Here is a 22469-nt window from a genome sequence, read left to right as displayed (position 1 = left end):
GTTCTCCTGTGTAGTTCTGGGCTGATTCCTGACCTTTCTCAGAAGAATCCTTACAACACAAGGTGAGATCTTACATGGAGCACCAGACCAAAGAAGATTGACAGTCATCTTGTATTTCTTCCATTTTCTAATAACTATGCCAACAGTTGTTGCCTTCTCACCAAGCTGCTTGCCTATTGTCCTGTAGCCCATCCCAGCCTTGTGCAGATCTACAATTTTATCCCTGGTGTCCTTAGACAGCTCTTTAGTCTTGGCCATGGTGAAGAGGTTTGAGTGCGACTGAATGTGTGGACAGGTGTCCTTTATACAGGTAACGAGTTGAAACAGGTAATGACTGCAGAGTAGGAGGGCTTCTTAAAGAAAAATTAAAATGTGTGAGAGCCAGAATTCTTGCTGGTTGGCAGGTTATCAAATACTTTTTTCATGCAATAAAATGCAAATTAATAATTTAAAAAATCATACAATGTAATTTTTTTTTTAAGTATTGAACACATCATCAATTTTCTTGGTAAATATATTTCTTAAGGTGTTATTGACATGAAATTCTCACCACAAAATAACTCAACCAATCCACACAGGCAAAGTAATCGAACCATAGATGTCCATAAAATTAAGTTATGTGTAATAATGAGAAATGACACATGGAAAAAGTATTGAATACACTTACCGTATATACTCGTGTATAAGCCGACCCGAGTGTAAGCCGACCCCCCTAATTTTGCCACAAATAACTGGGAAAACTTATTGACTCGCGTATAAGCCTAGGGTGGAAAATGCAGCAGCTACTGGTAAATTTCAAAAATATAAATAGATACCAATAATAGTAAAATTAATTGAGACATCAGTAGGTTAAATGTTTTTGAATATCCATATTAAATCAGGAGCCCCATATAATGCTTCATACAGTTCATGATGGCCCCAAAAGATGCTACATACAAAATACATCACATATAATGCTGTACAAAGGTTAGTAATGGCCCCATAAGATGCTCCATAGAATATTATGCCCCATATGCTGCTCCATAAAGGTTATGGCCCCATAAGATGTTCCATAGATTATGCCCTATAAAATGCTCCATAGATTATGCCCCCATAAGATGCTCCATAAAATGCTCTATAGATTATGCCCCATATGCTGCCCCATAAGGTGCTCCATAGATTATGCCCCATATGATGCTCCATAGACTATGCCCCATAAGATGCCCCATTAAATGCTCCATAGATTATGCCCCCATATGCTGCCCCATAAGATGCTCCATAGAGTATGCCCCATAAGATGCTCCATAGACTATGCCCCATATGCTGCCCCATAAGATGCTCCATAGAATAGGCCCCATATAATACTGCTGCAAATAAAAAAAGCCATACTCACCTCTCATCGCTGGGGGCCTGGTGCCGGTGTCTTGAGCAGGCTGGGACACTGACGCGCTATGGGGGCCAGGTGCCGGTGTCGCTGCTGGTCAGGGCCCCGGCACCTAAGATATTTACCTGTCCCCCGATCCACCGCTGGGCACCGCTCTGTCTGCCGGGTCCTCTGTCAGTGACGATCAGGCAGCAGAGGGCACGCACTAACTACATCATCATGCCCTGCCTGAACATCACTGACAGAGGACCCGGCAGACAGAGTGGTGTGCAGCGGTGGATCTGGGACAGGTGAATATTGCATATACTTACCCCCTCGTGGTGCGGTCTCTGCAGCCCCCCTGCTTCTCTCCGGCAGCTATTCCTTCCTTCAGCGGTCACATGGTACCGCTCATTTAAGTCATGAATATGCGCATATATCTCTGGCAGTGTGTTTGTGATCATGGTCTTGTTGAAATGCTCACCCTCGTTTCATCTTCATCATCATGGTAGATGGCAGCAGATTTTTATGAAGAATGTCTTGATACATCTATCAATTTATCCTTCCTTCAATTAAATGAAATATGCCAGTGCCGTATGCTGAAAAAACAGGCCCACAACATGATGTTCCCGCCTCCACACTTCACTGTTGGTATGGTGCTTTTGGGGTGATATACAGTGCCTCTTGTCTAAATGTTGTTGAGCAAATTTTAAATGCCCTTGAATTTGCTTTTTGTTCAGCAATGGAGTCTTTCATGGTGAGTGTCCATAAACGCCATGGAGGTTGAGTGCATTACTTATAGTTTTCTTTGAAACAATTGTACTTGCTGATTATATGTCTTTCTGTATCTCTCCTCTGGTGGTCCTTGGCTCTTGGACAACTTTTCTGATAATTCCTTTCACTCCTCTATGTGAAATCTTGTGGGGAGCACCTGGTTGTGGCAGGTTCATGGTGAAATGCCCATAAATTAAGTGTAATAATGACCGATGACACAGGGAAAAAGTATTGAACACATGAAGAACACATATTCAGCACCATGGGTCTGCTCCAGACGTAGTCGGCTCCATCTACTTCAAAATCCATATTTCAAAGTACAGATTTCTAAGTACAATACTCTGAATTAGACTAGAATTCTAGAATGCATTTGGCCACTCGTGACTCCTACAGTATTGTCGTCATCACCATCTGACCGAGATGTTCTTCTGTTCCCACAGGTATGCATTGCTGGATTTCACCTCTCTCTCATGCTCCTGAATGCCCCATGTGAACTGCATTGTATTTTATATGGTATGCATTGCTGAATTTCACCTCTCTCTCATGCTCCTGAATGCCCCATGTGAACTGCATTGTATTATATATAGTATGCATTGCTTACCCATCTTCTTGTATCCATAATTGTACTCCATTCTTGTTATCTTTGCCACACATCTAAGTGGTCTGTATAATCCCTTCCCCCTTTTATGACTTCTGCTTAACTCTGTGCATTTGGCCTGGGCAGTCACACCCCACTTTCACTCACACCTGATTGTCTTTAGCTCCACGTATATTCAGCACCATGGGTCTGCTCCAGATGTAGTCGGCTCCATCTATTTCAAAATCCATATTTCAAAGTACAGATTTCTAAGTACTATACTCTGAATTAGACTAGAATTGGACTGGAATTGACTGTAAGGTAACGGACTATAACACCACAACAATGTTTCGCCTTCTTCTTACTTTCACCCCCATACTACTCTATTTCTCCCTAACTCCTGCAATCCCTCCATCCAGTAAGGATATTGTCATTTCCCCCTCCATCCTTCCCAGCCATCTCACCTCTTCGTCACAACTGTTCCTCCACATACAGTACAATCCTTTTTCTACAGACACACACGGCCACATCATGTCCTATCCTGTTCCCACCTTCTAATGCTCTGTCTACTACTCCTCATTGCTGGCGACGTATCCCCAAATCCTGGCCCTCCTCAACACATCCCTACACTCACTTCTATCACCCTGCCACGATCCTCTACACGTCTTCACAACCATGATAATCTCAAACCCATTCATCCAGCCCCCACTCCCTCAACCCCCTTACCTGGAGCCCTATAAAACGCACGCTCTGTCTGCAACAAGCTATCATTTATCCATGACCTCTTTATCACCAACAAACTCTCCTTCCTTGCTATCACTGAAACCTGGCTCACTCCCTCTGACATAGCCTCTCCAGCTGCGCTTTCCTATGGTGGATTCCATCTCTCTCACACCACTCGCCCCAGCAACAAACGTGGTGGAGGAGTTGGCTTGCTCCTGTCTGATACCTGTTCCTTTACCCCAATTCTTCTGCCACCCTCCGCTACTCTTCCCTCGTTCGAGGCACACTCCGTCCGCATCTATTCCCTCTCCAACCTCCAACTGGCTGTCATCTACCGCCCCCCAGAACTAGCCATCTCCACCTTTCTCGACCACTTCACCACCTGGCTACTCCATTTCCTTTCTGCTGACATCCCCACCATCATCATAGGCGACTTCAACATTCCCAATGACACTTCCACCCCGGCTGCCTCTAAACTTCTATCGCTCATGGCTTCCCTCGGCCTCACTCAATGGTCCTCTGCGGCCACTCACAAAGATGGTCACACGCTGGACCTTATCTTCACCCGTCTCTGTTCCCTCACTAATCTCAATAACTCACCCCTCCCCCTGTCTGACCACAGCCTACTGACATTCTCTTCCCTCTCCTCTCCTACTGCGCAACCCCCGCTCCATAAACTTGCTCACCCTCGCAGGAATCTCAAACACCTCAATTTACAATCACTCTCTGAGTCCCTTCTCCCTCTTACAGACATAGCTTCCCTTCATGACACAGATGCTGCTGCCACTTTTTATAACACCACAATAATAGCAACACTTGATTTGGCTGCCTCCCTCACGCAGAGCAAAACTCGAACAATCAACCAGCAGCCCTGGCTGACCAGCCTGACCAAAGAACTGAGACGGGTTTCCAGGGCTGCTGAGCGGAGATGGAAGAGAACCCATTCTACTGAGCACTTCAGTGCATACAAGCAGTCCCTTGCCAGCTATAAGTCCACACTCTCTGCCGCAAAACAATCTTACTTCGCATCTCTCATATCCTCCCTGTCTCATAACCCTAAACAGCTCTTCAACACTTTCAATTCTCTACTCCGTCCCACAGCACCTCCTCCCCCTCCTCTCATTTCTGCTGAAGACTTTGCCTCCTTCTTTAAGCAGAAGATCGACACGATAAGACAAAACTTTGGCCCGCAGCCCCCAATGTCCCTCTTTGCTGCTCAGCCCTGTTCTGCAAAAGCCAGCTTCTCCACCATGACAGAAGATCAGCTCTCCACCCTTCTGTCAAGATCACACCTCACCACTTGTGCCCTTGACCCACTACCGTATCACCTCATCCCTAACTTGGCCACAGTCTTCATCCCATCTAACACACCTCTTCAACCTTTCACTTACAAATGGTGTCTTTCCCTCATCTTTCAAACAATCCTCAATCACACCCATCCTCAAAAAGCCCTCCCTTGACCCATCCTCTTTGTCTAACTATTGCCCGATATCTCTTCTCCCTTATGCCTCAAAACTACTGGAACAGCATGTATATCTTGAACTGTCCTCCCACCTCTCCTCCTGTTCCCTTTTTGACCGGTTACAATCTGGCTTCCGACCGCATCACTCAACTGAAACTGCCCTAACTAAAGTCACTAACGACTTACTAACCGCCAAGAGCAAGTGACATTACTCTGTCCTCCTTCTCCTGGACCTGTTCTCTGCCTTTGACACCGTAGACCATTCCCTCCTGCTACAGACTCTCTCATCTCTTGGCATCACAGACTTGGCCCTATCCTGGATCTCATCATACCTAACAAACCGAACATTTAGTGTCTCCCTCTCACACACCACCTCTTCACATCACCCCCTGTCTGTCGGTGTTCCAGAAGGCTCTGTCCTAGGACCCCTACTATTCTCCATCTACACCTTCGGCTTGTAACAGCTCATAGAATCCCACAGTTTGCAGTATCACCTCTATGCCGATGACACGCAGATCTACCTATCTGGACCCAACCTCGCCTCCTTACTGACTGAAATCCCACAATGTCTGTCCGCTATTTCAGCCTTCTTCTCTGCTCGCTTTCTCTAACTGAACATGGACAAAACAGAATTCATCACCTTTCCCCCATCTCACTCTACCCCTCCACCAGAGCTATCCATCAATGTCAATGGCTGCTCTCTTTCCCCAGTCCCACACGCTCGGTGCCTTGGGGTGATCCTCGACTCTGCGCTCTCCTTCAAACCACATATCCAAGCCCTCGCCTCCTTCTGCCGCCTCAAACTCAAAAATATTTCCCGGATCCGCTCATTCCTCAACCACGAAACCACAAAAACACTAGTGCATGCTCTTATCATCTCCCGCCTCGACTACTGCAACCTCCTACTCTCTGGCCTCCCCTCTAGCACTCTGGCACTGCTCCAGTTCATTCTACACTCTGTTGCCTAACTAATCCACCTGTCTCCCCGCTATTCCCCAGTCTCCCCCCTATGCCAGGCCCTTCACTGGCTTCCTGTTGCCCAGAGGCTCCAATTCAAAACCCTAACCATGACATACAAAGCCATCCACAACCTGTCTCCTCCATACATCTGTGACATGGTCTCTAGGTACCTACCCGCACGCAACCTTCGATCATCTCAAGATCTCCTTCTCTACTCCCCCCTTATCTCTTCTTCCCACAACTGCATACAAGACTTCTCCCGTGCTTCCCCCATACTCTGGAACTCTCTGCCGCAACACATCAGACTCTCACCATCAACGGAAACCTTCAAGAAGAACCTGAAGACCCACCTGTTCTGACAAGCCTACAGCCTGCAATGATCCTCGGTCTACTGAACCACCACAAGACCTGCTCTACCCTCTCCTACTGTATCCTCACCCATCCCTGTAGACTGTGAGCCCTCGCGGGCAGGGTCCCCTCTCCTTATGTACTTGTGTGTCCCTTGTCTTACACATGTTGATTATACTTGCCTATATTTCCCCTTTTCACATGTAAAGCGCCATGGAGTTAATGGCGCTATATAAATGCATAATAATAATAATAATAATAATGATGATGATGATGATGATGATGATGATGATGAAAGACAGGTGCAGAAATGAATAGATACTTTTTGACTAATCAGTCCAGAACACCCGCTTTCATTTTTCTGCAATCCTTTCCTACATTTTCATGCATAGTTGAGTAACTTGGCATTCTTTCCGTATCAAAGTTTTGGATTTTGGTCACAGTTCTTCCATGAAGACCCACTTTTGGCCAGACTTCTCCAAATAGTAGATGGGTCCCACTGGTTGCTGTCTTTTACCAGCTGATGCAACTGCTTGACATCTTCCATTTTCCATGCTGTTAGCAATGGCACCACATGGACAAGAAAGGTCACAAGACATGAGAAAATCATTGGGTTCAGGACTAGGTTCAGGAGCTATAGGACTACAGGAGGCTCGTCATTACCCTGGAAGATCATGACACTTCATCTATCAAGCAGCACATTGTTACAGCATCACTGCAAATGGTGTCCATAGTTTTACATAGGACTGCAGGTATCATCTACTACATTATTTGTATGCTGAGAGGTAGAACTGTGTTATCTGTAGTGTTACATTTTTTTCATTTTTGAAGAGGAGTGAATTACATGTCTTTGGGCCTGAGCACCTGAACTTTTCTGACCTTTGCACCACCCCTGGTTGGTGTTACATTATTTAAAAAAGTTTATTTTTAATGTGTTCTTATTGACATTTATTTAACAAAAAGTGACATTTCTGAATAGAATATGTAACATACTATTTTCTGACGTTTTAAACTTTCGATAAAAAATAATACCTTCTTGCATTGTTTTAACACAGAAGTAGAAACAAAGAAGGGCAGACCATGAAAACGTTCATTGTTGGAATTGGTGGGTAAGTGTTCTTACAATAACATAGCAGATCACATCTCAATGTTTCTTATACCATAAATATGGATATTTAGTCACCACTACATCTTGCCAGTATCATAAGGTTGACTCACCTATCTGCATGGAGCCACTAGATAATGCAGGGTCAGGGTCTATCATAGGGCACGTGCCTTATATATAATCGACACAAACATATTTATACAGCTCATGTTTTAACTGTCTGTTCTTCCATATATTTCAGTCAGCCACAATCAGATTATTATATTCAGTAAAATACGGTACATTTGGAGAACATGATGAGGCTGGTGTACTTACTATGAAAATCCATGTTAGTATGGCTGTATAATCTTAATTTTTAAAGTTTACACACACTCTTCATCTACCTAGCACGATTGACCGCTCCTACTCTGGTGTCCAGCGCTGCTCAGCTTCTCAGTGAGAATTCACTGCAATTCGGTCTAGCTGGCTCACTCTGTGCGTAAGGCAGAAATCTCTTTTACAATGTAAGTCTCTGGAACCTCATCCTGATGCTACATAGATTTACATTGTAAGGGTATGTGCACACGTTGCAGATTTGCCTGCAGAATTTTCTGCACAGAATATGTACCTCTTGGCAGAAAACGCAGATAAAAATCAGCGTGGATTTGATTTATTTTTTATGCAGATTTTCATGCGTTTTTTTTCATACGGATTTGTATGCGTTTTTGTAAGCTAAATACAAATCTATTATGTAACAAAAAAGCATTGTGATGTCATATTTGTCCAACCTCTTATTTTGCATACTCCATTGAAGAATAATGTTTACACACACAGATAGATCTATCCATAGATGTATCTATCTTTTTATCCATAGCTATATCTATCCATAGATATATCTATACATAGATATATCTATAGATATATCTATAGCTAGATATATGTATGGATAGATATACAGTATCTATGGATATATCTATAGATATATCTATAGATAGATATATAGAAACCTTAACTCTGCCGCCCGACTAATTCATCTCTCTCCTCGCTACTCATCCGCTTCTCCCCCTGCAAATCTCTTCACTGGCTCCCATTCCCTCAGCGTATCCAGTTCAAATTACTAATACTGACCTACAAGGCCATCTATAACCTGTTTCCCCCCTTATGTCTCTGAACGAATCTCCTGATACCTTCCCTCACGTAATCTCCGGTCATCCCAAGACCTCCTCCTCTCCTCCACACTTATTCGCTCCTCACCCAACCGCCTCCAAGACTTCTCCTGAATAGCCCCCCATCCTCTGGAATTCTTTGCCCCAACAAGTCCGACTATCAACCACATTTGGATCTGCGGATTTTGTAGAGAAAACTGCAGGAAATCTGCAGGACAAAGTGCTGCGGTTTTTCTGCGTTTTTTCTGCGGTTTATCTGCGTTTTTTCTGCGGTTTTGCCCTGCGGTTTTACACCTCATAATGGATGAGGTGTAAAACCACAGCGTTTCTGCACCAAACAATTGACATGCTGCGTTTTGAAAACCGCAGCAAAACCGCGCGGAAAAAAACGCAGCATGTGCACAGCTTTTTTTTATTTCCATAGGAAATAAAGGTACTGTACAACGCAGCAAAATCTGCTGCGTTTCTGCAGAGCCAAAAACGCTGCGGAAACGCAGCAGAAACCGCAAAGTGTGCACATACCCTTAGTGATATCTGTAATTTGTATGTAACCCCTTCTCATGGAATCAATGGTGCAATATAAATAAATAGTAATAATAATAAATAGAAAAAACAGATAGCAGCACAAACTTGAGCAGATTTTGGGTGCAATAGTCCTGAATAATGCGGTTGTCCAACGCAAAAATATAAATAGAAAAAAACCAGGCAGCACTCGAGCTAAAGGGAAAATTGTGGACTTTAATCCAGCGCCAAGTGGTGCAACATTTCGACCTCACAGCAAGGTCTTTGTCAAGCACAGTGTTACCATAGAATAGTGCACTTTTTATACATATATCTTCAATTTACCAATATACAAAAATTAGCATATATTAAATATAAATCATAATTAAAGTGTATGAAAATTACATTGCAGTAAATATGAGAACCATCATAGTGTTTACATATATAAGGTGCATGTTAGAGTGCAAAATCCATCCGTACCTACAATCATTGATACAGCTAGATTAGCAATGATTAAAAGATGTGAAACACCTATGTGATATTGAAAATGCAGAAACATTATAAATCACCTGGAACACTCAGACCCATGTTGTAGTTCCAACATAACAGCATTCTCAGAGCACAACTGAGCATGTCAGTAATCAGATACTCCTGATTGGGCACTCGACAATGATGTCAGCGATGATATCAACGCACAAGCTCACTAGGCATTTCCACGCTCTGCTCCACCATTACAAGTGCTGGTACTCCACCTCTGTCCTCTAGGGGGCATGTGGCATAATGCTTATGGCTTATGCACAGCCATTGGTTTGAATGTTTTGGGTGTCCAGTTCATCACTTATTACGATCACTACAAGTGCTCCATTCCATTTAAGTATTGAGATTTATCTCTTTTGTGAATAAATGCTGTTTTTTCTTATGAAATACTGTGTGGGCATAGTTGCCTGCACTTGTAATGGTGGATATCATTTTTTGCACTCTAACATGCACCTTATATATGTAAACACTATGATGGTTCTCATATTTACTGCAAAGTAATTTTCATACACTAATTTTCATAAACATGATTTATATTTAATATATGCAAATTTTTGTATATTGGTAAATTGAAGATATATGTATAAAAAGTGCACTATTCTATGGTAACACTGTGCTTGACAAAGACCTTGCTGTGAGGTCGAAACATTGCACCACTTGGCACTAGATTAAAGTCCACAATTTTTCCTTTAACTGGAGTGCTGCCTGTTTTTTTTCTATTTATAGATATAGATAGATATATCTATCTAGCTATAGATATATCTATAGATAGATATATAATACCAAGGCTGATGTTTATTAATGAACAATATGTTTAATTTGGAAAAAAAGCAAAAAATAATGACGTGGGCTCCTGTGCAATTCTCTGCGTCAGCGAGGGAAAGCCGACGACTGGGGGCAGAAATTCATAGCCTAAGAAGGGACCATGGTTATTGGCCCGCCGAGCGCTACAAACATCTACCCTCAGCCACCCCAGAAATGGCGCATCAATTCTAGCACTTAGCCTATCTCTTCCCACGGCTGTGTAGCAGTGGCATATGGGGTAATATTTGTGGGGTTGATGTCACCTTTGTATTGTAAGGTGACATCAAGCCCGGTTAGTAATGGAGAGGCGTCAATAAGATCCTATAGTTGTTAAGGGTTAAAAAAGACACAGCCAGAAAAAAGTGTTTTAACGCTTCTCACACAGCATTGCAGGTGAGAGAATTAACTTTGGGTGAGGGTTGGGGGACCTCTCTCCTGGCGGAGGAAGGATACAACATGGAGGATTACCTCTGCCTGCTCAGTTCATCGCGGGAACCCCTGTAGAGCACTGACATCGCCCGATTTCAGTGTTCTACACGGGAGATCGTCGTGGGACACTCGTTATTAACTGGACTATGGCAGAAAGGTATGTATAGGTTGGTTTATTATTTTTATTACAGGAGATCGAGGGCTTCGGGGACTAGATGATTGGTGAGTATGTACTCTATGTTATATGATGTATGTACTGTCTGTAATGTATGTGTATATATATGTGGGTCGCCCCCAGGGTCTCGCCAGGTCGGGGCGGTACTCGGAGCCGGGCCCGGTGGATGTCAATGGGAGTTGTCACGGTAGCTGTGACCCGGTCCGTGGCCCTGGGTGTCCATTGTAAAAAGGGGGAAATTATGAGAGTGCGAATGCTTCTTAAAGTTTATGAGTGAATGATTCGTGACGCCACCTGTGGTGTTCGGCAATGAAGATGTTAAGCCGACGCTGCAGACAGATCTTCTGGGACAGATGGTGTGGTGCAGCAATGATGTTATAGCCCTCCACAGGCAGGGCAGTAGTCCCAGGGCAGAGTAGGTGAAGTGACACTTAGATGATGTAGTGTCGGGCGCAGGGGATGTAGCAGTGCTGGGCAGGTTGACTCAGGAATAAGTGGAGGACACCGGGGCATGTAGTTCCAAAGCTTTACTCACAGTCTGTTGTAGCACCAGAGCCCGCATCCGTGCCATGTCCTCCGGGTCAGGAGCTCAGCCAACTTCCAGGCAAGATGAAGTACTCCTTTCCAACACTCGGCCAACATATGTGCCTTTTCTGAACGTCTCCCTCTTAGCGCCTTTAGTGAAGTACTCACAGTACTGAATTACACTGGAGTTTCTCCTGTCAGATGTTTCTATGAACTCTACTTGTACGGCAGATAGCTGTAGCCTGCTTCAGAGACTCCTTACTATCTAGTCCCGGCTCACACACGTTGCTGTTGTGCCCCCAAGTCTGGTGTGGGAATAAAGTGGTCACAACTTCTATTCCTCCGGTGTCTGCTGCAGGACCATTAGTATCCATACAACCTCGGGGACCGGACCCCGGCCTTGCGCTTAGAACTTGGGAAGGGTTCTCCTCTAACCCTAATCCTTGGTTCTCTTCTTCTCCTCACGTTCTGTATTAATCTTTCCCTTATTATGGAGAGTCAGGCTTTCTATTAATGTTCCTTTCCTGTGCCAGCGGACCCAGGTCACTGAGGTTGGCTGCAGCACTTCCTTCATCCATCCCACTCCGGGGATCTCCTTTCACAGACTGCACTCGTCAGACTCCTGTGACAAACTGACTAATTCCTACACTCTTCCCGCTCTTTTAGTGCAGACTAAACTCCACCCGCCTCCCAGCACGCTTCGTGTTCCAAGCAGGGAGCTACCAAAGGGTGCTTTGCTACACTACTATGTTGTGTGGGATGCAGGTGTTGAAGTGTGGTCAGGTGTCTCCACCTTATCTGAATGGTGGGGTACCACACCTCAGGAGGAGGTACAGTACCTCTGTGGCGACTGAGCTCTCAGGGGCGCCACATGTTCTTTATGTTTTGTTTTTTTTACTAATGAACACATGCATTGTCAGTTGGGACTACTGTCCCATCATCGGCAATGCTATCAATGTGAGTATTCATAGCTGGATGGGAGCAGTAGTCCCATCAGACAATGGCTGCTTACACAGACCCGCACACATACAGACACGCACACACACTACACGCAGACCCCCGCACACACATACACGCACATAGTCTCTGCCCACACTTCACCTACACACGTCCCTCCTCCCGATCTGCAGAGTTTCTCGCACCCACATCCGCAGCAAATCCGCAGATCTTTTTTACACCTGCGGTTTTGCTGTGGATGTGCCTGACTCAATAGAAGTCAATGGGTGCAGAAACACTGCAGATCCACAAAAAGAATTGACATGCTGCGTGTGAAGGACGAAGTACAATTCTCCTTCCACTCCTGAACTGTGCCGCCTCCCATGGCATCCCCCAAGGTCATAAAAAGCCATGCAGTGTTTATTTTTTTAATTAAAAAGCTAGGAACAAGCCATTTGAAGCTTTTGACACAAAGGTGCGAAATCTCCTGCAAGCTACATGCAAATCGAAGTCTTTTGTCCGACTTGAAACACATGGATATGCCTCATCGGACAACAAGTCACAGCAAGGCTATGAGGTATTGAATCTGGAAAATGACCTTTGACCTATAATAACAGAATGCAATATCTCTGAGACTAGCCGAGCACAGTATCCGAATCGGTGTTCCTTTCCACATGCGCCCATATTATTTAGCAACCTGTAGCACGCTAGACTATGGAGTTATAGAGCTTAGCCACTCAGAATTAAATACGGAAGGCATATTTGGAATTTATGCGCAGATAAAATTCAGCCAAATCCAGTGGCACTGCTGCCATTCCATTCAGAACTTCGGGCAGAAAGTTGTGGGCCATTCACAGTTCTGGACTGGAAATCATACTCTCAGAGATGGGAGGAGAGAGGCTGCACAAGCCCAGGGGTGGGCGCAGAGTGTGGGAGGAGCAGCCAAGGAGATAAATTTCAGCTCCTTACTTGGAGCTCAATATTTCTTCTGGCTGGAGGACCCATTATCAGACAGAGCCAGGAAAGCCTGTAAGATTTGGACCTGTGATCCATCAGTGCCTCCCACATGATACATAACATGGTAATTGCAACCTATCTATACTCTATCCTTGTACTACACCCCTGACTGCATTCTTGTACAGTATATTGTTCTGTAAATATATGCTTGTATATTTCTAGTGCTCCTTTTAGGCGATTAAATATAAAATTAATCTTTGGCTGCTCTTTTATCTCTATCCACAAATTCCCCCGTACGTACGCTCGGCTGGTTATATGATACGCTACCGTGTTGGTTCCTGACCCGATATAAGCCTGTTGTCGGACAGTGCTTATTTCAAATGAAGAACTGGTGGCAGAATACCGTATCGTTTTAGTGAGGAACTGTGGCAGTGACTGCCGGGAGGTTTATATATATATCCCCATTCTGGACTGGTTATATATACCCCCCCCCTCACTGGGAGCGCCTCACTAACTCGTACCTACAGTTAGTTCTCGGGTTACAACGGTCTCGGGTTACGTTGTTTCGTGGTTACGACGCTTTATTACGACGCCTTATTCCGACTTACGCGGTTTTGCGTCGTAACGTGAACTACGTGCAGCAGCGGAAGAATACAGTACTGTACTCGGTTACGCGATTCTAGACCGAGGAAAACGAGTCTCCTGCACACCATAACGCCCTTCATTATGGCTCCCAAACGTAAACCAGACTCTTCTGATGCCAGTGCATCAAAGAAAAGGAAGGCCATCACCATGGAGGTGAAATTGGATATCATAAAGCGATTTGATAAGGGGGAAACAGCGACAGACATTGGCCGGTCATTAGGACTTAGTCGTTCGACTGTCGCTACGATTATCAAGGATAAAGATCGTATCCTTGAACACGTGAAAGGATCTGCTCCTATGAAAGCGACAGTGATAACAAAGCAGCCTAGTGGGCTTATTATTGAGATGGAAAGGTTATTAGTGCTTTGGTTGGAGGACCAAAATCAACGCCATATCCCTGTGAGCCTTATGGGTATTCAGGAGAAGGCTAGGCGATTGTTTGAGGCATTGAAAAGAGAAAAGGGGGAAGGAAGTGAAAGTGAAGAGTTTGTGGTGAGTAGGGGTTGGTTTATGAGGTTTAAGGATCGTGCCAATTTCCATAACATTAAAGTGCAAGGTGAAGCTTCTAGTGGTGATGAGAAAGCAGCAAGTGAGTTTCCTAAAGCACTGGCTGAGATAATTACGGAGGGGGGTAACTGTGCTCAACAAGTGTTCAACGTGGATGAGACAGGTTTGTTTTGGAAACGTTTGCCTAACCGTATGTACATCGCCAAGGAGGAGAAGTCAGCACCACGTCATAAAGTCAGCAAGGAGAGACTGACTTTGCTTCTTGGGGGCAATGCTGCTGGCAACTACAAACTGAAGCCCATGCTGGAGGATCAGGCTGAGAATCCAAGGGCACTCAAGGGCATTTCGAAGGGTCAACTACCAGTCATCTGGAAGTCTAATAGGAAGGCATGGGTGACACTTGCAGTGTTTGAGGACTGGTTCACCAACCATTTTGTGCCAGGCGTGGAGCGGTACTGTACCTCCAAGGATATACCCTTTAAGGTGTTGCTAATTCTGGACAATGCCCCTGGACACCCTGCCCATCTGGATGACTTTCACCCTAATGTCAAGGTGGTTTACCTTTCACCTAATACCACTGCCCTAATACAGCCTATGGACCAAGGAGTCATTGCTACATTCAAGGCCTACTGCCTCCGAAGGGTCATTGGTAATGCTTTAGGAGCAACTGAAAAGAATAAGGACTTGACGCTAAAGGACTTTTGGAAAACATACAACATCCTTGATACTGTGAAGAACATTGCTGATTCCTGGGATGAGGTTAAGCAGACCAGTATGAATGGTGTGTGGAAAAAACTGTGTCCCCAGTTTGTGAATGATTTCACAGGGGTTCAAGAGTCAGTGACTAGTGTCATAAAGAACGTTGTTGCTATGAGTAAGACAATGAATCTGGAGGTGGAGGATGATGATATCACAGAGCTACTGGCATCTCATGGAGAGGAGTTATCTGCTGAGGACCTTATTCAACTGGAGAAGCAGATGATAGAGGAAGAGGAAGACATACCAACCCCAGAACCCAAGAGATTTACAAGGCAGGGCTTGGCAGAAGGTTTTGCCCTGATAGAGGAAGGGTTGTCAAGGTTTGAGGCTGAGGATCCCAACATGGAGAGGTACACTAGGGTTGCCAGAGGAGTCATGGATTCCCTTAGGTGTTACAAGATGTTGGAGGAGAAGAAGATGGTCTCCTTCCAGACTAACCTGCAGCAGTACTTCAAGAAGGAAGAGAGGCCTGCAATAGATCCTGTACCTGTACCCTCTACCTCAGCTGCCCCTCTTGACTCAGCTGCCCCTCTTGACTCAGCTGCTCGAGCACCTTCTGCAGCTTCCTCCCAATAAGCCTGTTCTCTCTTTGGAATTGTTCTCTTTGTTTGTTACAGAACAGTACATACGTACTATTTTTTTAATTACAGTACACTGTTTATTACTGTTACAGTACAGTATTTCATTATTAAACGTACTGCACAATATTTTACTGTACCTATGTGTTTATTGATAATTATGTAGGGTACTGTGTTAGGATAGGTGTTAGGATAGGCTAAGTGTTTACAGTACAGTACTGTTATTATGGTACAGTACTGTATGAACGTATGGTCCGACTTACGTCAAAATTCAGTTTACGACGCCGCGTAAGAATGGATCAACATCGTAAGTCAAGGACTACCTGTATAAGGGAAGCCTTTCCGATGACTATTTGCCCTTGGTGCAGTTCCCTGACTGACCTGGGGCAAGTGATGGCATCAGAGAGCTGACCCCTGCTAGGTCCTTCTCTCCCCTCCCCACGAGGTGAGCGAAGTCGACCCCCCCTTCCCCTGTGAGATCCCTCACACTTCGGAAAAAAAAAGCTGCAAATCTGCACAGATTTTTCCGCAGCATGTACACAAAAAACCTGAATTTCCCATTTACTAACATTGGCTGTGCACTACGCTGCGTATTTGATGCAAATCCGTGCTGCCAAAAACGCTGGGGATCCGCATCTAAATCTGCAACGTGTGCACACAGCCTTAAAGCCACTACGCTATGCGTAACCTGGAGATTCTGCAGAGTGGTGAAGTCACTGAGAAGCAGTGGCGGATTATAATGAGGTCAATATGGGCGGTAGCCCAGGGCCCAGTGGTGTGGGGGGGCACACCAGCCCAGGGTAAATTGCCCCATTATAATCCACCACCGGCCACTGCAGCCCCTCACTGATAAATCCCTGCCCTGTGCGCACAGGACCTGTGATGAGGTCACAGGAGGGGAGGAGTCAGGGGTCACATGATCAGGCATCTCAGTCCAAGGCCCCTGATAATGTAACTCCTGACTCCTCCCCTCCTGTGACCTCATCACAGGTCCTGTGCACACGCACAGCCCTCAATGTATGTAACTATGCAGGACACTGCTGTGCTGGTTGTCATCGTGCTGAATCAGTCAAGTATGTGTGGGGTCAGGAGGGGTTTACAGGGTGGATGTAGCTGCGTGTGTGTATGAGGTGTACAGAGCAGAGCCCTGTGTGTACGAGGTGTACGGAGCAGAGCCGTGTGTGTACGAGGTGTACGGAGCAAAGCCCTGTGTGTTGTGAGTTAATTTTCCCCTTCGTCACTGAGGTCTGGTGAACTCCCTATTCTGGTAAAGGAAGGTAATGAGCCTGATTATCAGGCACCTGAGTCTAATGATGATGACTGGCTGAGTGGAGTCACGGACTGGATATAAGGCTGCCGACGCCCTTCTGCCCTGCGGGTGATTTCTCTGTGGACTTCTTTGAGACCAGTCTGATTCCTGCTCCTCTAAAGCTAAGTTTTCTGCTTTGCCTGTTAGCATTTGTGTTCTGTTTTTTGTTTGCCTTGCTTTTCTGGATTCTGCCATTCCCTGCTGGGGTGAGCTGAATCTCCTTTTGCCTGTTGCTCTGTCTTCAGAATATTCCTGAGTACTGACATAGCTTTTTGAAGCTTAGCGTCTTCAGGGCCTTTTTTCACTGTCAGTTTGTTGGCTCTTATTTTTGTAGGGTTTTTCTCGGATTGCAGACAGCAGCCTTCCTGTCCTTGCCTATCTAGTTAGCTTGGGCCCCGTCTTTGCTCAGTCTATCTTTCTGTCTGTGTTAGTGTTCTTTCTTCTTGCCTCACCGTCATTATATGTTGGGGGCTGCCTTTTGCTTTGGGGTCTGCTCTGGGGCAGTTTAGATTTCCCTTTCTGTCTTTAGGCTAGGCAGTTCTCCGGCTGTGATCGAGGGGTCTAGGTCATCGTAAAAAACCCCCACGGCTACTGCTAGTTGTGTTGATAGGTTCAGGGGTCTGCAATCCGATAGCTGCCAACTTTTCTGGTTTTCTGGACTTAGCTAGCATTTCTGTTTTTGCCTCCTACGGTGACTCATTCATAACAGAATCACCCGCCATACCACAGATCCTAGGGTACTCAATAGCAGGAAAGAATTGTGCTAAAAAAAAAAAGTGTGTATATTCTTTCCTCTATATCTCTGAGGCCGTAGGAGGAATTTTTTTCTCTCTCAATGGAGATAAAGCAATTGTCTGATTATGTGGAGCAGCTTGCTGCGGAAGTGCGGGGAATTTCCGCCTACCTTGCTCGTTCGCATGCTGTTGAACCAAAGATCCCTACACCTGATGTATTTTTTGGGGATCGATCTAAATTTTTGAGTTTCAAAAATAATTGTAAATTATTTTTTGTCTTGAAGCCTAACTCGTCAGGGAGCTCCGCGCAGCAGGTTAAAATTGTCATCTCTGCTGTGTGGCGATCCCCAGGATTGAGCGTTTTCTTTGAAACCAGATGATCCTATTCTGACTAATGTGAACGCATTCTTTCAAGCCTTGGGGTTGTTGTATGACGAACCTAATGCTATTGATCAGGCTGAAAAGACCCTGTTGGCATTGAACCAGGGTCGAGATTCTGCAGAGTTGTACTGTCAAAAGTTCCGAAAGTGGGCGGTCCTTACTACCTGGAATGATAATGCCTTGGCTGCTCTCTTTTGGAAGGGTTTGTCAGAAGCCGTAAAAGATACTATGGTGGGATTTCCTGTTCCCTCTGGTCTGGACGATTCTATGTCATTAGCCATTCAGGTTGATCGGCGTTTACGTGAACGCAGGATTGCACGAGAGGTGTTTCCACCGGTTGAACAGACGTCTGAACCTATGCAATGTGATAGAGTTTTGTCTAGGGCGCAACGTCAGGAGTTCAGAAGGCGTAATAAGCTGTGTTTTTTCTGTGGAGATGCCTTGCATATTATTTCTGTTTGTCCTAAACGAGAGAAACGCTTTGCACACACGTTTTCTGTTGGTGGTGTTCAACCTAAGTTTCTTCTGGCAATTACTCTGATCTGCTCCCTGTCCACATTTTCCGCCAAGGCTTTTGTGGATTCAGGAGCAGCGCTAAACCTAATGGACTTGGATTTTGCCAAACGTTGTGGATTTCCGATGACACCTCTGCAGACACCTATCCCTTTGAGGGGGATTGATGCTACTCCTTTGGCGAAAACTAAACCTCAGTTTTGGACCCAGGTGGTCATGCGGGTCGCCCCAGACCATCAAGAAAATTGCAGATTTTTGGTGTTGCATGGTCTGCATGATGCCGTTGTTCTGGGGTTTCCCTGGTTGCAAATTCATAATCCAGTTTTGGATTGGAAATCTGTGTCTGTGGTGAGTTGGGGTTGTCGGTGTGCCTTTAGTGAGGCTCCGGTTTTTTCCACCTCTCCTCAGTCGCATGATGTTCCTGACTATTTGGCAGACGTTTATGATGTATTTAGTGAGAATGAGTCTGCATCTTTGCCTCCTCATAGGAGTTATGACTGTGCAATTGAACTGAGCCCGGGGTGTAAATTTCCCAAGGGTCGGCTCTTCAATTTATCTGTACCCGAGCACGAGGCTATGCGATCCTATATTAAGGAGGCGTTGGAAAAGGGTCATATTAGACTATCCTCTTCACCCTCAGGTGCCGGTTTTTTTTTGTGGCCAAAAAGGATGGTTCTTTAAGGCCTTGTATTGATTATCGTGCCCTCAACAAAATTACTATTAAATATCAGTATCCGTTACCCCTGATTTCGGATCTATTCTCTAGAGTTAGAGGTGCTTGCTGGTTTACCAAGCTTGACCTCAGGGGGTCGTATAATCTTATCCGCATTAAACAGGGGGATGAATGGAAGATGGCGTTTAATACTCCGGAGGGACATTTTGAGTACCTGGTGATGCCTTTTCGGCTCACTAATGCCCCTTCTGTCTTCCAGTGCTTCATGAACGATATTTTCCGAGACTTTGTCGATAAATTTTTGATTATCTATCTGGATGATATTTTGATCTTCTCCAAGGATTGGGATTCTCATGTGGAACATATTCGGACTGTGTTTCGGATCTTGAGGGAGAATTCCCTGTATGTCAAAGGATCGAAATGCCTTTTTGGAGTACAGAGGATTTCATTTTTGGGATTTATTTTGTCTCCGTCAACTATTGAAATGGACCCGGCCAAGGTACAGGCCATTTATGATTGGGTTCAGCCCACTTCTTTGAAGGCCCTCCAGAAGTTTTTGGGTTTTGCTAATTTTTATCGGAAATTTATAGCAAAATTTTCTAGTATTGCCAAGCCATTGACTGATCTGACTAAGAAGGGTGCTGATGTGTTGAATTGGTCTCCGGAGGCTGTTGCTTCCTTTCAGGAGCTGAAGCGAAGATTTACCTCCGCCCCGGTTTTGCGGCAACCTGATGTCTCACTCCCGTTCCAGGTAGAGGTGGATGCTTCTGAGATTGGTGCAGGAGCTGTTTTGTCCCAAAAGGATCTTGTAACATCTAAAATGAATCCCTGTGCTTTCTTTTCCCGAAAGTTCTCTCCATCTGAACGTAACTATGATGTGGGGAATCGGGAACTGTTGGCCATGAAATAGGCATTTGAGGAGTGGAGTCATTGGTTGGAGGGAGCTAAACATCAAGTTGTGGTCCTCACTGACCACAAGAATTTGATTTACCTAGAGTCGGCTAAACGCTTGAACCCTACACAGGCTAGGTGGGCCTTGTTTTTTACACGTTTTGATTTTGTTTTCTCTTTTCTTCCTGGAACTAAGAATGTCAAGGCAGACGCCCTCTCTAGGAGCTTCTTTGCTGATTCTCCTGTGGTGACCAAGCCTGCTACCATCTTAGGCGAAGGGGTAGTTCTTTCTGCCATCTCGCCCGATTTGAGACTTGCTCTGCAAGAGTTCCAGGGGACAAACCTGAGCGTTGTCCCAGTGGAAAGTTGTATGTTCCTGACCAGTGGAAGAAGAGAGTGATGTCTGAGGTTCATTGCTCTGCATTGGCTGGTCATCCAGGTATTTTTGGTACTAGAGATCTGGTGGGTCGCTCTTTTTGGTGGTCTCATGATGTCAGGAATTTTGTGCAGTCCTGTGGGACTTGCTCCCGGTCTAAATCTTGTTCTCGCTCTAGTGGGTTGTTGATGCCTTTGCCGGTCCCCAGGAGGCCATGGACCCATATTTCAATGGATTTCATTTCTGATATGCCGGTCTCTCAAAGAATGACTGCTATTTGGGTGATCTGTGATAGGTTCTCTAAGATGGTTCATCTTGTACCACTCCCTAAGTTGCCGTCTTCCTCTGAGTTGGTGCCCCTCTTTTTGCAACAGGTGGTTCGCTTGCACGGGATTCCTGAGAACATTGTATCTGACAGAGGAGTTCAGTTTGTGTCTAGATTTTGGAGGACTTTCTGTTCCAAGCTGGGAATTCAGTTGTCCTTCTCCTCTGCTTTTCACCCTCAGACCAATGGGCAGACAGAGAGAACAAACCAGACCTTGGAGTCGTATTTGAGATGTTTTATTTCCGCTGATCAGGATGATTGGGTTTCATTTTTGCCCTTGGCTGAATTTGCTTTAAATAATAGAGCTAGTTCTGCCACTTTGATGTCACCTTTTTTTTGTAACTTTGGGTTTCATCCTCGATTTTTTTCAGGGCAGGTGGAGCCTTCTGCCTGCCCAGGTGTTGACACTGTGGTGGAGAGAATGCACCAGATCTGGGACCAAGTGGTGGATAAGTTATCTCTCTCCCAGGAAAAGGCCCAGCGGTTTTCCAATCGACATAGGACCATAGGTCCCCAGTTTAAGATTGGTGATATGGTGTGGTTATCATCAAAAAATATTGCTATGAAGGTGGCTTCTCCTAAGTTTAAGCCCAGATTTATTGGACCTTACAAGATTTTGGAGATTATTAATCCGGTCTCTTTTCGTTTGGCTCTTCCTGTCACATTTAAGATCCATAATGTGTTCCATAAGTCCTTGTTGAAGAGGTTTGTTGAACCAGTTGTTCCTGGGGTGGCACCTCCGGACCCTGTATTGGTTGAAGGTAACATGGAATATGAGGTAGAGAAAATACTGGATTCCCGTCTGGCTAGACGGAGACTCCAGTATTTGGTTAAGTGGAAGGGTTATGGTCAGGAGGATAATTCCTGGGTCTCTGCCTCTGATATTCATGCCAAAAGATTGGTGCGTGCCTTTCATCGGGCTCACCCTGGTCACCCTGGTGGTGTGGATGAGGGTTCAGTGACCCCTCCTCAAGGGGGAGGTACTGTTGTGAGTTCATTTTCCCCTTCGTCACTGAGGTCTGGTGAACTCCTTATTCTGGTAAAGGAGGGTAATGAGCCTGATTATCAGGCACCTGAGTCTAATGATGATGACTGGCTGAGTGGAGTCACGGACTGGATATAAGGCTGCCGACGCCCTTCTGCCCTGCGGGTGATTTCTCTGTGGACTTCTTTGAGACCAGTCTGATTCCTGCTCCTCTAAAGCTAAGTTTTCTGCTTTGCCTGTTAGCATTTGTGTTCTGTTTTTTGTTTGCCTTGCTTTTCTGGATTCTGCCATTCCCTGCTGGGGTGAGCTGAATCTCCTTTTGCCTGTTGCTCTGTCTTCAGAATATTCCTGAGTACTGACATAGCTTTTTGAAGCTTAGCGTCTTCAGGGCCTTTTTTCACTGTCAGTTTGTTGGCTCTTATTTTTGTAGGGTTTTTCTCGGATTGCAGACAGCAGCCTTCCTGTCCTTTCCTATCTAGTTAGCTTGGGCCCC

General features: G+C 45.2%; 1 protein-coding gene across 4 annotated transcripts in view; it reads left to right on the top strand.

Annotated features, from left to right (window-relative positions):
* Window positions 1-22469, top strand: part of NMRK1 (nicotinamide riboside kinase 1) — an 86928-nt gene that overhangs the window by 5656 nt on the left and 58803 nt on the right. For 2 of the 4 annotated variants that reach the window (XM_073543767.1, XM_073543769.1), the window contains 2 exons: window positions 2557-2629; window positions 7242-7295. In XM_073543767.1, coding sequence (XP_073399868.1) covers window positions 7267-7295 — 29 coding nt within the window. In that variant the 5' untranslated portion in view covers window positions 2557-2629; window positions 7242-7266. Of the gene's footprint in view, window positions 1-2556; window positions 2630-6748; window positions 6939-7241; window positions 7296-22469 lie in introns of those variants that run through there. The other 2 variants (XM_073543768.1, XM_073543770.1) reach the window with 2 other exon arrangements.

This window comes from Dendrobates tinctorius, unplaced genomic scaffold (genome assembly GCF_039654945.1).
Source record: "Dendrobates tinctorius isolate UK_male_01 unplaced genomic scaffold, ASM3965494v1 ptg000134l, whole genome shotgun sequence".
Lineage (NCBI taxonomy): Eukaryota > Metazoa > Chordata > Amphibia > Anura > Dendrobatidae > Dendrobates > Dendrobates tinctorius.
The sequence above is the reverse complement of the archived record's forward strand: the minus strand, read 5'-3'. Positions and strand labels throughout refer to the sequence as shown.